We start from the raw sequence: 14,022 nt of genomic DNA, 5'->3' as shown, positions 1-14,022 counted from the left end.
TAGAGTCAATGCAACTGAGTTCGCTGGATTGGCAGAAGTTTTGGAAAATTTTTAATACCTGTTTGATTATTTCGTAACTTCAAGGAATTGTTTTGAATTATATAGAGAATATATATCTATAGTTTGCAAAAAGTAGAAATTAGGACAAGAAGTATTGGAAATTCTTCATCTGGGCCACTTACCGCAGCAACTAAAAATTCTTCTGGTTAGAAACCAAGGACAAAATGGTAAATGTCAATGAGTTTTCTGTTCTTTTTTTTTCAAGGAAAAGTACGTTGACTTCTCTTGAGATTTCAAACATTAAAGTTCACTAATGTGACACATTTTTCTGCAGAAACATGTAGCATTGTAAAACACTGACTGCCATTGGTTTGCTTGGATTTTTTATTCATCTGAAAATGCATGTTCATGCCTAACATTTCACGAAAAAGTGATCCTTTCATAAAGAACTGAATACTATATTATAGAAAAAAGTTTTGTTAATTGGAAAAAGCTTTCCCTACAGTAATAATTGCAAATGAATAAAAGCTGATTGGTCGTACATAGCAGTACTAATGGTCTTGATTGAGAGATCCTAGTGCAGACAGTCATTTCCATAACTCTGATTGGACGATTGAGGTAGCAATGTAATGCTGTTATCCTGAAAGCATACTGCCTAAAGATAGTTACATCGATATATAACCAAGCAGGCATATGAACTACTCAAGGCTTTCGTATTTATCGATTTTTTAAATCTTTTCAATCCGTGTTTTTCAGGGACGTAATTACAACTAAGCTTTGCCCTTCCTCTCCTTAACCTACAATGCATCAGAATTGATCTTCATGACAACCAACAACAAGAACTTCAAAAACTGACACATATATTAACCACTGTCATTTATGTTACAATGTTACAGTTGGATTCTGATTGAACATTCTTTGTTTCAGGAAACAAATGTATTTTAAGCAGTAATTAGATTTTGAGGGAGTTTTAGCAAAGCATTCCACCGATTGGACCACAGATTATGGTTGAAAACTGAAAATGGCTACAGAATTTAAAAGATATGAGGTCAAACATTGATGGCATTAATATAATAATTGTAGGCAAACTCTCATCAAATGTGATGACAAGTTCCTTTGTATGAACTTCTAATGTCCCTCCCACTTTCCCTCTCATCCCTCCATATGGTGTTTACTCACTGCTTTTAAAGTTGTTAACACTTATTTGCAATTTACCAAACTATAGAGGCATTTTTAAAATTAATGATGTTAATAAGCCATTGTATTATAAATGGATTTTTGCGTTTTCATATTTCCTTCTTTCCTTCCCCCTTTTTGTAGCATAGAAACATTGAATTCATAAATGAGGAAAACCATACATCCATACATGTGACTTTTGTATGCAAAGTGAGAATCCTCCATGAAATATGAAAAAGTTAATGACAGGGCTTATAAACCTTGCTGTGGCACTATATGGTCATGTCTATTTGACATGAACAGTATGTACTGTGTTACATGTTCAATGTGTTAAGGTCCCAATTCACGGTTATTTACATACAACATTCTCATGGGCAATCCCACTGCTGCCACCATTGTACATCTCATGGGCAATCCCACTGCTGCCACCATTTTAATTTGTGAGTCAGTAACCTCAAAGAAAACTAACAAAATTTGTGTCTATCCTGGTGTCAGGGGTATACTGTACATATTGAATACTGTCTGAAGTACATCAAAGGAACCATCATGGTTCACTTTGTAAATGAGATAGATATATCAAACATGAGTTATGTTGCTCAACACATTTAAGACACTCAGGCTGCTAGTCAGATTAAATAACATACTTTAATCAAGAAAAATAATAGAGAGTTACGACATTACTTGAAAGCATCATTGCCACACATTGCCACATATGCAACCATCCATATAAAGACTTTAACAACTGACACATCTTAGTCGCTCAGATATTTATCGTGATAGTTGTCGATCGCCTCCTGGGCAACTAGCTAATATAGATTGTGATCACTCATCTCTGTTTTACTACGGTAATCTTCTTACAAAGTGAGAGAAATTCTCCGAAATTGCTCCGAGGTGTTTATAACTGATTCCCGTTTCTTGTCAGAGTAAAATATCGCCAGTGGAACTATTAAACTTAAAATTTCACTCTGTAGGGAGCGATTACGTATAAACTGTCACCTTCCTTGCCATTTTATGAGCTTCAACTTGCCGCAAGTTCCAGTTTGAATGGATTATATAAAGCAAAGATAAAGAAACACCTTATTTGGAACACAGGGCCTACATTAGCCAGAAACATTGATTTTTTGGGTCATGTATGCATGCATGCATGAATGATTTAAATGACAAAACTTAAAACTAAAGTGTTCTTCCGAGATTAACAGTCGTCAAGCAACTTAGGGGAAATAAATTATGGAAACTATTAAGGCAATTTACCAACTTTAAGAGGTTATTATCACCAATCACATATAGCAGTACTATAATGGTCTTGATGGAGAGATCATACCGCAGACGGTCATTTCCGCAACTCTGATTGGTCAATTGAGGTAGCAGTTTATATAATAGCTGCATTTATATTTTACATACATAAAAGCCAATGTCATGAAAGTCTTTAAAGTTAAATGAGGGCAAGTGATCATTTAGCTGATTACAATTGTCTGCCAACGTAGATTACTTTAACATCAATTTTAAATTATTTTCTGGTGTCTGCTGATCGGCAATTGCCGATAACTGATCATTTTTTGTCATGGGATCACTGATATCGTCAAAAAATGAACGGAGGCGACAGCTGTTTTAATTGAGCCAAAACTATAGAATTAGCTCTGTAAGTAAACTTTAGTCATTCAGATCATCTTGCAAATGATTTGAAATTCTAACCAAAGCATTATTTTCAGAAGAATAAAAAAAACAGTGAGGCCTTAGGCTTTTCATTAAAAGCATGTTGCACCGATCCAATCAACACGTGCAGAACTTCTTTTTATGTTTTGTATTTTTGTTCTTGTAGAAGAACTGAGGCTGGGAGAGATGTCATTGCTTTCTTTTATTAGCATTCAAATTGCCTATTGACTATTATCATGAGAGGGGGAAGGGGAGAGGGGGGGGGCCAGTGTGCAAGATACTTCTTTCCTAAACATGGCTCAGGTCAAACCACTAAATCATATTTTGATATTATTTGAATATTTATGTACGAAACATTTTGTGGCAGGTGAGTAAATTTCAACAAAATAATGTAATACTCTTTTTTCCAATTTGTTGCTGAAGCAAAACTCGATCCGTCATTTTACCATATCCCTGTGGCAGAAAGGTCATAGAAAGTACAGGCCACTCATTAATAGCTGGACTCAGATGCAGCCCCAGTATTGTAAAAATCTTATAAGTCAATCCTTGTATACAAGTGCACACATATTTGGCATTTCCCACAGCCTTTGAAAAGCTGCAGAAATTATGTATTTTATAATCCAAGGAATTAACGGACGAGTGTTTGCAGCTTACGGGCTTCATCTGATCACAAGCTTTCTCTTTTCTGCTGCTTAAGATTTTGTTCTTGACAACTTAGCTGCTCTCTCTCTTTGGTGCAATAACCAGAAAACAGAAAACAACAAAAATCCATATTAATCTGCACAGAGTGAAACATTTATGGTTCTTGGAAGACTTGGCACTTGATCAAAGCTGCATGCTAGCAGACGCTTTGGCTATCAACTCAGAGAAGCTGGATTATTGGTGGCATTTGAACCTTGAATATGTAGCTAACTATATCATAGTACCATAACCTTCAGTATGCTGGTATCCATCCGCCATCAGTAAAATAGTGCCAACACAGATGCATCATGGGAGAATGTAGAGTTGTTGATATCTGATCAAAATGGCGGGATTGCATATTCTATCCTGTCAATGTTCAAGTAGGCCTACATTTTATGAAAGTATGTTTGGTGAGAAAAATTGGGGCAATTTAAGCCAACAAAATATTTTGACTGTATTTTAAAAGATGCCTTTGAAGGACAGTGCACTTGATAGAAAACCAGTTCCTGTGAGAGTGGAGAGTTATATGGATTCACTGAAAAGATCTTCGTTATGTGTCGTGGCTAACAATCTTCACGTCATGATTGATAACACCATAAAGGACAGTCGACACATACGCAATTCGGTTTATAGGTCGCAAAACCACTACAAGTCTTTTGAGACTGTATTAGTATAATAATTGTCCACAATTTGAAACGGAAAATTGTCTAAGGATACTCCATGGAGAGCTAACCAAATCTGTGGGTGCACTAAAACATTTAACAACCCATATATGACACCAAAACCATCATTTTTTAGAGATCTAGTCTTAAGTTCCTTTATATGCACTGTTCACTTCAAACCTTTTATGTATCAGTATGTTAGCACATTTTTTTTCAGAAAGTATATTTGAAAATTTAGCAATGTATAGTATAACATTACAGACAAATGTACACAATTTGCCTTCAAGTTTAATATTCTGAAAAATGACCATGTCTTTCAAAGGTCCATATGTAAAACATTTTTCAATCAGATCTAAATTCCTACAAAAAACAGCATTTACATTATCATTAAGGTTTGTGTACATGATATCCACACCAATCATAAAGGACACTTTGCAACATGAATCACACAACACTACACTATTGCACTTTGAAGAACGTTTGTGTAGCCAACACAGCATCCTTTCTATGGAATCATAATTTATTTGATAACTCATACAACTTTAACAACTGTATAGGAGACATTCCCCCCCCCCCCCCCCGCATGACAGAATATTTACATTGTTAGCCTTAATGTTATGATGTGATCATAACAACATAGCCAACAGCAAATCACAAGACATCCACTTTACATAAGAAGTATGTACTGGTGTATTGTAGTATGATAATGATATAGCGCCCTCTACTTTGAAGAATTAGCTAAATAAAATGGAATTTCTCTTCTAATCTATTATTACTCAGGACTTTATAATTGCACAATTGCTATTAGGAATAATATGCACCTATGGAACAAGTCCAATTGTTGATATATACCAAGGTTTCCGATTCAACTTTATTCTGACTTTGTGTTAAACGCTTGAGAAGGAATAGTCTACATGTTCCAAACTTATTGCTCTCAGAAGAATTGTTTTCTATTTGTTTTGTTTTTTGTCAATAAAAATTGTGAAACAGGTTTGTTCAATTTGTTAAACAAAACTAAGCTGTGTTTTGATTAAATTTGTTGGAGATTAACAAAAGTTTCCGAAACGACACCAACTAACATCAACACATTTTTACTTTGACAACTAAAGTCACTCATACCAAAACCCCCAAAATAATATTTTAAAAATTGATAAAAAACTACCAATTGCTGGGAATAGGTGAGAAAACTTAGTAAATAACCACATTTTACATATTTTTGCTGGACATTCAAAGTATGAACATATCTCATAATAATGAGACATTTCATCTGGGCTTTTTATAGCATCTTGCCTTGTTTTACACAATTTCTGTCTCTGAATTATAATATAGAAAAAGTAAGCCAAATGAAACATGCCAGCTCTATCAACATTTTGAAAATGAATAAATCAGTGTTCACAATTTGTATAGAAATAGCAAATTTTAATCAGGTTCATAAAAAATAAAAAAATTCATAAAATAAATCTGTAATTTTGTGTAAACAGGTGACCAATTTGCATAGCTCTGCTTTGTTTTGATATGTCATATCATGATGACCATTAATGACATTAATGACCATGGATAAACTATTGGATTAATCATCTTAAAGGAAATTACTAATAGAGTTGTCATATGGCCAAAAAAAAAGGCAGACTTGATTTAAATCAAAAGTAGATTTTTTCATCGATCACAAAAGTCTTCCAGTTATATCGTTAATATTAGTCAGAGAGGCACAATGTAGAGCTTTATATGTACTTCAGATGTGGATGCAACTAATTTTGAAAATCACCTTTAACATTTCTGCATGGAGGAGTAGCAAGTGGGTGTTTGGACCTAATTACATGTATGTTTGTACGTACCAATCTCGTATTAACGAACGTCTTCGTCGAAATAATTTTTTTAATTTTATTATTGGAGATCAGAAAAAGTCACCTGTGTTCAAAGCCCTCATTATCAATGAAGTATAAATATTGATATTAAATTTCACGCCGCTTGAGTGGAGCTTGTTTGGCCTGTCTTGTGTATTATCAAGTGACAGAATGACTCAACCATGCTCATCAACAAAACATAAATTATGTCACATTGGATCCACAGTGGATATGTCAGTTGAACAATAATGTCACTTGGATCCACAGTGGATATGTCAGTTGTACAATAATGTCACTTGGATCCGCAGTGGATATGCCAGTTGTACAATAATATCACTTTTGATCCACAGTGGATATGCCAGTTGTACAATGTCACTTTGATTCCACAGTGGATATGCCAGTTGTACAATAATGTCACTTGGATCCACTGTGGATATGTCAGTTGTGTAATAATGTATGATCCACAGTGGATATGCCAGTTGTACAATAATGTCACTTTTGATCCACAGTGGATATGCCAGTGTTACAATGTCACTTATGATCCACAGTGGATATGCCAGTTGTACAATTATGTCACTTGGATCCACAATGGATATATGCCAGTTGTACAATAATGTCACTTTTGATCCACAGTGGATATGCCAGTTTTACAATGTCACTTATGATCCACAGTGGATATGCCAGTTGTACAATTATGTCACTTGGATCCACAATGGATATATGCCAGTTGTACAATAATGTCACTTTGGATCCACAATGGATATGCCACTCGTACAATGTCACTTTGGATCCACAGTGGATATGCCAGTTGTACAATAATGTTGATGGTTAATTCCTGATATTTTTCGATGAGGGGTTTATATATATACTTACAACGTTTAGATTCCACATGTGGGCAGCTTCAGCCACCGGTGTAGAGGCAGCACTACATCCTGTTAACATCATGATTTTGGTCGGTTTCGTATACAGCAAATTATAAAATAGATTAGTGCCCAGACCAGGGTTACACTGCAAGAAAGAAAAGGAAATATAGAACATTTTAGTACTATGTAGGTCAAAAAATATATTCCAATGGTTGATAATGTGACATTTAAGTGGAATTTCAGCAAAATATTCCATACTGAAAAACTACTAAAGACCCTATACCAATACTTGTCCATATACAACCCTAACCTATTTTGGCTAGCATACATACATATTGTAGCACTTTCCTCTGTGAGTTGCGCCATCCAGCCGATTCAGGGTTCTTGGCCTAAGATGTAGTATTGTAATTGGCCAGAGAATGAAGATGAACACAAAATAAATCCAGAGAAGTGATTGTATTTTTTAACACAGATATATTGAAAAGAAAACTTCTTAGAGTAAGGTTGAGTGTGTTGTACTGGCTGTGTTGTACAAACTTGTGGCTACATGGCCCTGAAGCCTACCATCAACAATGTTTCTTCCAACAGCAACCAGAGTAGACTGTCCTGTCCCTCCCAGGTAATGCATTTTATATAAATCCCTTAACAATACGTGGAAATGCCACATGTATACAAATGATGAACTTTTCTCTACAACTTAGCTTAAGACATAGCACACAAATACTACAGTGCATTCCTACCATCCCCAAACAATTGTACTCCTTTACAGAGATGATTGTGATCACAAGAGTATCCCTAGAAAATATCACATGTGTTACATCACAATCCCAGGATAAGCCTGATACCACATGCCAATCCATAGGAGCAGCCCCAAAAGCCATAATCTGCCAACAATTACAACTGGTTTACTTAATGCCAGGAGAGATAACCCCTGTATAATTCCAAGGGGATTTAAACTACCACAATGGTTCCACACCGTCCACACAAAACTCCCATTGCTCCTCAACTTTACAGTAACAGCTTTACAATATATATACATATATTCTTTGTTCTTGTACTGTATATAGAGCATGGCACAGTATACAGATCTATACTGAACAACATATATGGAAGATACTATTCCACTACATCCTATCCCATATCCTATCCTACTGCCCACTCAATGAATCATTCTACCTTTCTTGTTAAGAAATCTCACAAACTTTGTGACTGACAAACAATCTGTTTAAGAATTCTACAACTCTACAGAAACTGGAAAATCTCAAGTGGTAGCCTGGCACCTGACGGTCATGACGACAAATCAAGACCATGCAGCCATCGGGAGGTTTCAAGAGTCTTGCAAGGACACCGCAGAGATAAAGTTTCGCAAGATCTCCTCCGTACATCTCGTGAGCATCATACGAAACGCATCAGAGTATACTGTACGAAGGATATATATACATATATATATATATATCTCTATATATACAGCTAGGGTTGAGGCTATGCTCTCACTTGTCACGTGCGTAAATGTACAAGCACACTTACAGCGTAGATTAAAACCACAAGAATTCCCCCGAGGTAACTGTGACCAAATCATTCATTCTCTTGGACTTGTTGTAAAGGTTCATTTACATGGGGGTAAGACATCTCCTTATACTCAGAAATTAAACCGATCGTACTTGAAAACAAGGTGGCGGATTACGTCGGGTGTATGATCACTTGCGCCCTGGACGGAATAAGCCGCCTTGTTCAGATGCAGAGAAAAACTCGCTGAAATTTCCCGAGGGGAAAAGTGACCAGTTGGATTTTCGCTCTTGTATTCTATCAGAAGGGTCTGATTTCGTAAACCGAGGCCGTCTACTTCCGACCTGAAGGGGGCAATGAGGTGTTATATCCAAAGAGAAGCAAGTCGTCTCTTCAGTATACTGCAAGACTCAAAAATTAAACTAGAAGCCTTTTGATGGATTCGCTCGATAAGAAATTTCTACACTAAAGGTATTGGTACTTGGCTCCGTATTAGACACAGGGACGTAGCTAAGGCCTGATGATTGGGGGGGGGGGTGTAGTGGCTGAAATTCCAACTGGATGGGTTTTGGAGTCAGAAAATTCCGACTGCCGCCTTGTACCCCCCCCCCGCACTCATCGTCAACGATACGGTCAGTGTCAGTCAGACACCCCATCTTTCGCGACTGCACTTTTGTTCCAAACTTTTTTCAATACATTTGTACCTTATGGGGCAAAGTTTTTGCTTATGTTGATGGCACTTTTAAACTTCCGTAGATTAGCATTGCGTGTTTTAATTGTATACCATAGAGACACTGTATATCCCAACGTCATAGCCAGGAATTTGAAAGGGGAAGCACTTTTTGCTATTGATATGGGGGAGGGGTCTAAGGGAAGGGGGTGTCCCCCTCCCCTTTGAGATTTTTTTGAACAATTGAAGGTCCTTAGATGCGATCTGGTGCAATTTGTTGCCAGTTTCATCATTATCATGTGATATCATATTATCAGCAGATTTTGTTTCCTGTTTGAATTCTTTTACATGTTCTTTTACATAATATATCAGAAAGACAAACATAGTGCTCTTTTACAATTTTTCCAGAAGGATGATTCTTGTTTATTGTCCAATGTCTGGACTTAAATACATTTGACGAACTTAATTGATGGACAATATAAACTTTCATATTTTGTAAGACAGCCAGATTTGCAGTGGCCTAAAAAAATATCGTTATCTCCGTGTATTAACAGTGTAATAATTATTTATAGGAAGTGCGTATCACGTACGATTGCTAGCTTAGCTTCATAACATGCTGTTCGTGCAACAACTTAGGACGAATCATAGAACGGATGAGAACGAACTTGTCGTCGTCGTTGTGCATACGGTTCGTGACATTCCATCGAGTGAGGTTAGGTAGGCAATATGTATTTTATTACGCAGTGGCCAACTGTAGGTTTGAAATAGGCTATAGGCTAAATTTATCTAATTGCATCTGCCAAACTAAGTAAGTAGTTGAATCAGTAGGACTGCATGTTATTACGATTATAATCGAGTTAACGGAGTTGACGAGTATTCAAGATCAAAAGAGCACTGACAAAATACCATGCTAAAAAACAACAGTTTTTAAACATTTTTTTTCGACACTCAAAGGGGGGGGGAGCAGTCGCTCTCCTGCTCCCCCTGGCTACGTCCCTGGTATATCCTGAACTTACTTTAAGCTAGCGAACAGGGTCGACCCACCCAATAGCAAAATTACTACATAAATTTTCCGAAATGAAGCTGGCGAACGTTGTATTTTTTTTTAGAGTATTCAAAATCATACGAAGTTTTGTATGGTGGAGTATAAGGATCGCGAGATACAATTTCTCAATGTGACGAGGAAAACGTGGTAAATATGACTGATTAAAGGTCAATTTTGATCGGAAATTTTATGTCACTCACAAATTACAAGAACATATGAAAATAAGAGTGCGACAGTCAGAAAAATTAGAGCGCGACAGTCGGAAATTCCGAATTGAAGCTGGAGACAGTCGGAAATTCCGACAGTCGGAAATTCCGACTGTCGCACTCAAATTTTCCAACTATCGTCATTTTTACCAAGATTGGGGGGGTGAGACACCCCCCACACCCCCCCTTTAGCGACGTCCCTGATTAGGCAACGCATCTCAGCAGTCACTAATTTATACTTATGACTGCAGTTAGAGTCTATGAACTCCTTGCCATTAGATTCTGAGTTAAACATAGCTACAAACAACATTAAAACATGTTTAATAACTGTGCACTGAAACATGATTTCTCTATGCCGAGAATTTTGAGTTGCTTATAATTAACACATATAACGAATTATTATACAACCGATGAAAGAAACAAAACATCCAAATTATTACACAGATGCCCTAAAGCTTGGCCCAATTCTGTCTAACACTTTTTGCTCATCAATCTCTCCATGTCTTCCGCAGAACATTCAATCGCGTGTATTAATTACATGTTTTACATAAACATGTGACACTGTAGGCTGTCATAGTTAATGCTGAACTACATAAACAACAAGGCTACATGAGAAAATCTGATTTTTCTTGAGTTGTAAATGTCATTTTATACATCTGTATTGTGATTTCCCAAACAGGGCTAGTGGGAGGAAAGGTCGTTTATGTCTTTACTGTATTTGTTTTCCCTTTTTACCCTGCACAGGTCTGGTGGGGGAGTGGGTGTTGCTTATATATTTATACTGTATTATTTTCCCTTTTCCCTCGCACAGGTCTGGTGGGGGAGTGGGTGTTGCCCTATATCTAGTAGACCTCATGTTTATCCACCTACTTTTATTTATTACACAAACTTTTATGGCAGCAGATAGATTACCTCGTAAACACCGAGAGATTCAGGAAGGCAAATTCCGTAGCAACACCTACCAGTCTGGAATACAGACTTAACAACAAGCAAAGATTAGAAGTTTGATGTAAAAATTGTGGACACAATTTTCAAAGGCAGAAAGGTCGACCAGACAAGGACATACAACATACCTTGTTTTACCAGTAAATTAATACAGTAATAAATGGAAAAAAAGGTCCCCTTTCAAAATCAAGATCCTTCACATAGATCGACTATCCACTGTTCATCTGGACAAGTCCATGGTACAAGAAGCTTGGACTAAGTGCCTTCTTTTAAAATATGGCGTTAAAATTAAAGAATCTTACAAAAAGAAAGAAACTAATAACCATTATTCAGTTTGAATTTTGAAAGTAAGTGAAAGCATTAAAATAAGAACAGGAGAGTTGTGTGAGTTTGTAAAAGAATGCAAAGCTTTAACTCTTAAATTTAACTTTACCTAACTTAATTTGGTCTACATTTACGTACAGTGCAGAACCCCCTCCCATTTTGCTGTAATCCAAGAGACGTAGTCAAAGGGGGGGGGGAGGGGGTGCCTAGCCCAGGGGAAGGGGTTTTCTGGCTCACAACAATTTATCATTAAAACAAGTTTTTCTTAGAAAATAGAGTTGGCCTACTCTCCCCCCTCCCCGGCTCAGAATAGCATTGTGCCCTTCTAAAACAAGAAGTGTAGCTATGCCCCAACGTGTTCAGGTTTGAAGTACATAATATAGCCTTAATATAATACCACCTGCCCATATTAAAAGAGCGTCTCTCCCTTTCCTACACCGACCCAAGTAATTTCTACCCATGCTCTCCCACAACCTCCATCTTCCACCTTTCTCAAATTACTGATAAATAAACTGCAAATTACTGATAAAAAAATCGACATATTCAGCCGATATTGAGTTCTTCGTCAAATTCAGTGTACAACAAAATTCATCACAATTAGAGTGTGCTATAACTTCGCCTACGGAATGCCAAACTTTCATAAACTTTCTACGTACGACATATCCTGTAACAAAACAAATCCATTACTATAGTACATTTGAATATATACATAATTTTTCTTTCAATTTGGTCGGTTTAAATTTGAGGGTCATGTCTTTAATCACAGACCTTGGGTACATATATTAGAGTTTATAGATATAGCTATGGATACATAGCATTAACACGACTAATTTGTGACCTTAAACAAATCTAACTCTTCGTAAGTTTCGTAATATCTATCCTTCCGTAAAAATCGTTCAAAAATGTGATCTTGAACGGTGCCATTTTGTTGGCTGAAACCATCATCACTTCTTGCTGGGTGATAACATTCATGCATTATGAATGAACTTTTCACAAGTTACCAAGGTCGTCCGCTAATGCGACGCTTCATAGCTCGTGAATTCGGAGCTAAAATTGGTACGACGTGTCTGACAGACGAGAAGTAAACCGTAAGAGAAAAATGATTTGAAAAAAGCTCACAATTGGTGTGAAGTATTTATATCTGTTGCTAACGTAGGAACCAGAATGAATAATGGCTAATATCTTTTGCATCTGTAGGTGGTACAGATACTACTGCGTGTACATGCGTGTGCGTGTTTGCTTGTTTGTTTTGAGTTTTTTTTCTGTTTGCAATACAGAGCAGTTTCCAAATTTTGTTGCTTTTCAGGAAATGTCATTGTAGAATATATATCATAATCAATTGTTTTTTAAGGTCTTTATTATTGGACTAAGAAGGCAAGAATTTAGTATTCAACCAGGACGGTGGTAAGAATTAACTGTTTCAACCAATGTATTACTAGCTCACAATCAGAAACCAGAATTCAGGAAACTAGCACAAATAAATATAAGATCCATATAACATCAGTGTCTGGCCCAAATTTTAGCATGCTAAAAGTTGCTAAATGTGTTCACAACTATTTTTTTGATGGTTCAAGTAGCTGATAACCTTCTACTTTTTGCAGACATTAAATCCTCATTATACAATCAATTCGGTCTAAAGAAGAACTCTTCTTCTGTAAGTAAGGGGTAAAACTTACAAATGATTTTGCCTGAATGTCTAGAAAGCCTACATAATTGCAATCTTTACACCTATCAAATAACTATTAGGAAAAAGCACCATAAACATACATAACATCAGCATTCAACATACAACAAACTCATACATGTGCAAGTCCAAACCATGTACAATGACATTAAGTAATCATTTTTGCTATCACTAATTCAGGGATGAGTCCAGGATAAAAAAAAATACACAGAACTTTGCAAAAATTGCGGTATAGGCTCCAGTTTGGGTATGATACAATGTGTTAGGATAATAGTTTTTGTCCCTGAGGTAGCAAAGAAATCACAGATATTCAGCGAATTCGCGGAAAAAGCTCATGCCTGACTAATTATCTTTCCCACTCTTCATCTGCTAGATTTTTGTCCCCTTGAATATCGGAGAACGAAAAAGCCATCGTGGAATTGGAAGCGAGCAGCCCTCGCTCGGTCTGACAAACTGTCAGTAAACACGATAAATGAAGGTTAATCCGATATACTTTGGCAAAATGCTAAATTAGAATGAATCATGCTAACTACACCTGTGCGGGGAGATAGCCAATTGTGCGACTCCTAAGCTTTAATATTTACGAGGCAGGAGAGCAAATTTCTGCGTTTCTTATGACGGAATTGGTGTGAAATATCGCAAAAGTCTATTTCATATCTAGGTCACAATCAATAAGACAACATTTTTTTGTATTCATAATATATTTAATCCAATCAGATAAATTTTTTCCACCGCATGAATTATGCTCTCCAGTTTCTTACGC

At 36.5% G+C, this 14,022-nt stretch overlaps 1 protein-coding gene across 4 annotated transcripts in view; it reads right to left on the bottom strand.

Annotated features, from left to right (window-relative positions):
* The window catches only part of LOC139963795 (gamma-aminobutyric acid type B receptor subunit 1-like), a 144,274-nt gene that overhangs the window by 56,679 nt on the left and 73,573 nt on the right, over positions 1-14,022 (bottom strand). For 2 of the 4 annotated variants that reach the window (XM_071964953.1, XM_071964952.1), the window contains exon 3: positions 6,890-7,024. In XM_071964953.1, coding sequence (XP_071821054.1) covers positions 6,890-7,024 — 135 coding nt within the window. Of the gene's footprint in view, positions 1-6,889; positions 7,025-7,211; positions 7,235-7,376; positions 7,873-14,022 lie in introns of those variants that run through there. The other 2 variants (XM_071964954.1, XM_071964955.1) reach the window with 2 other exon arrangements.

Source organism: Apostichopus japonicus, chromosome 22 (genome assembly GCF_037975245.1).
Source record: "Apostichopus japonicus isolate 1M-3 chromosome 22, ASM3797524v1, whole genome shotgun sequence".
Taxonomy (NCBI): Eukaryota; Metazoa; Echinodermata; class Holothuroidea; order Aspidochirotida; family Stichopodidae; genus Apostichopus; species Apostichopus japonicus.
Note: the sequence above shows the minus strand (reverse complement) of the source record. Positions and strands in the feature narration are given on the sequence as shown.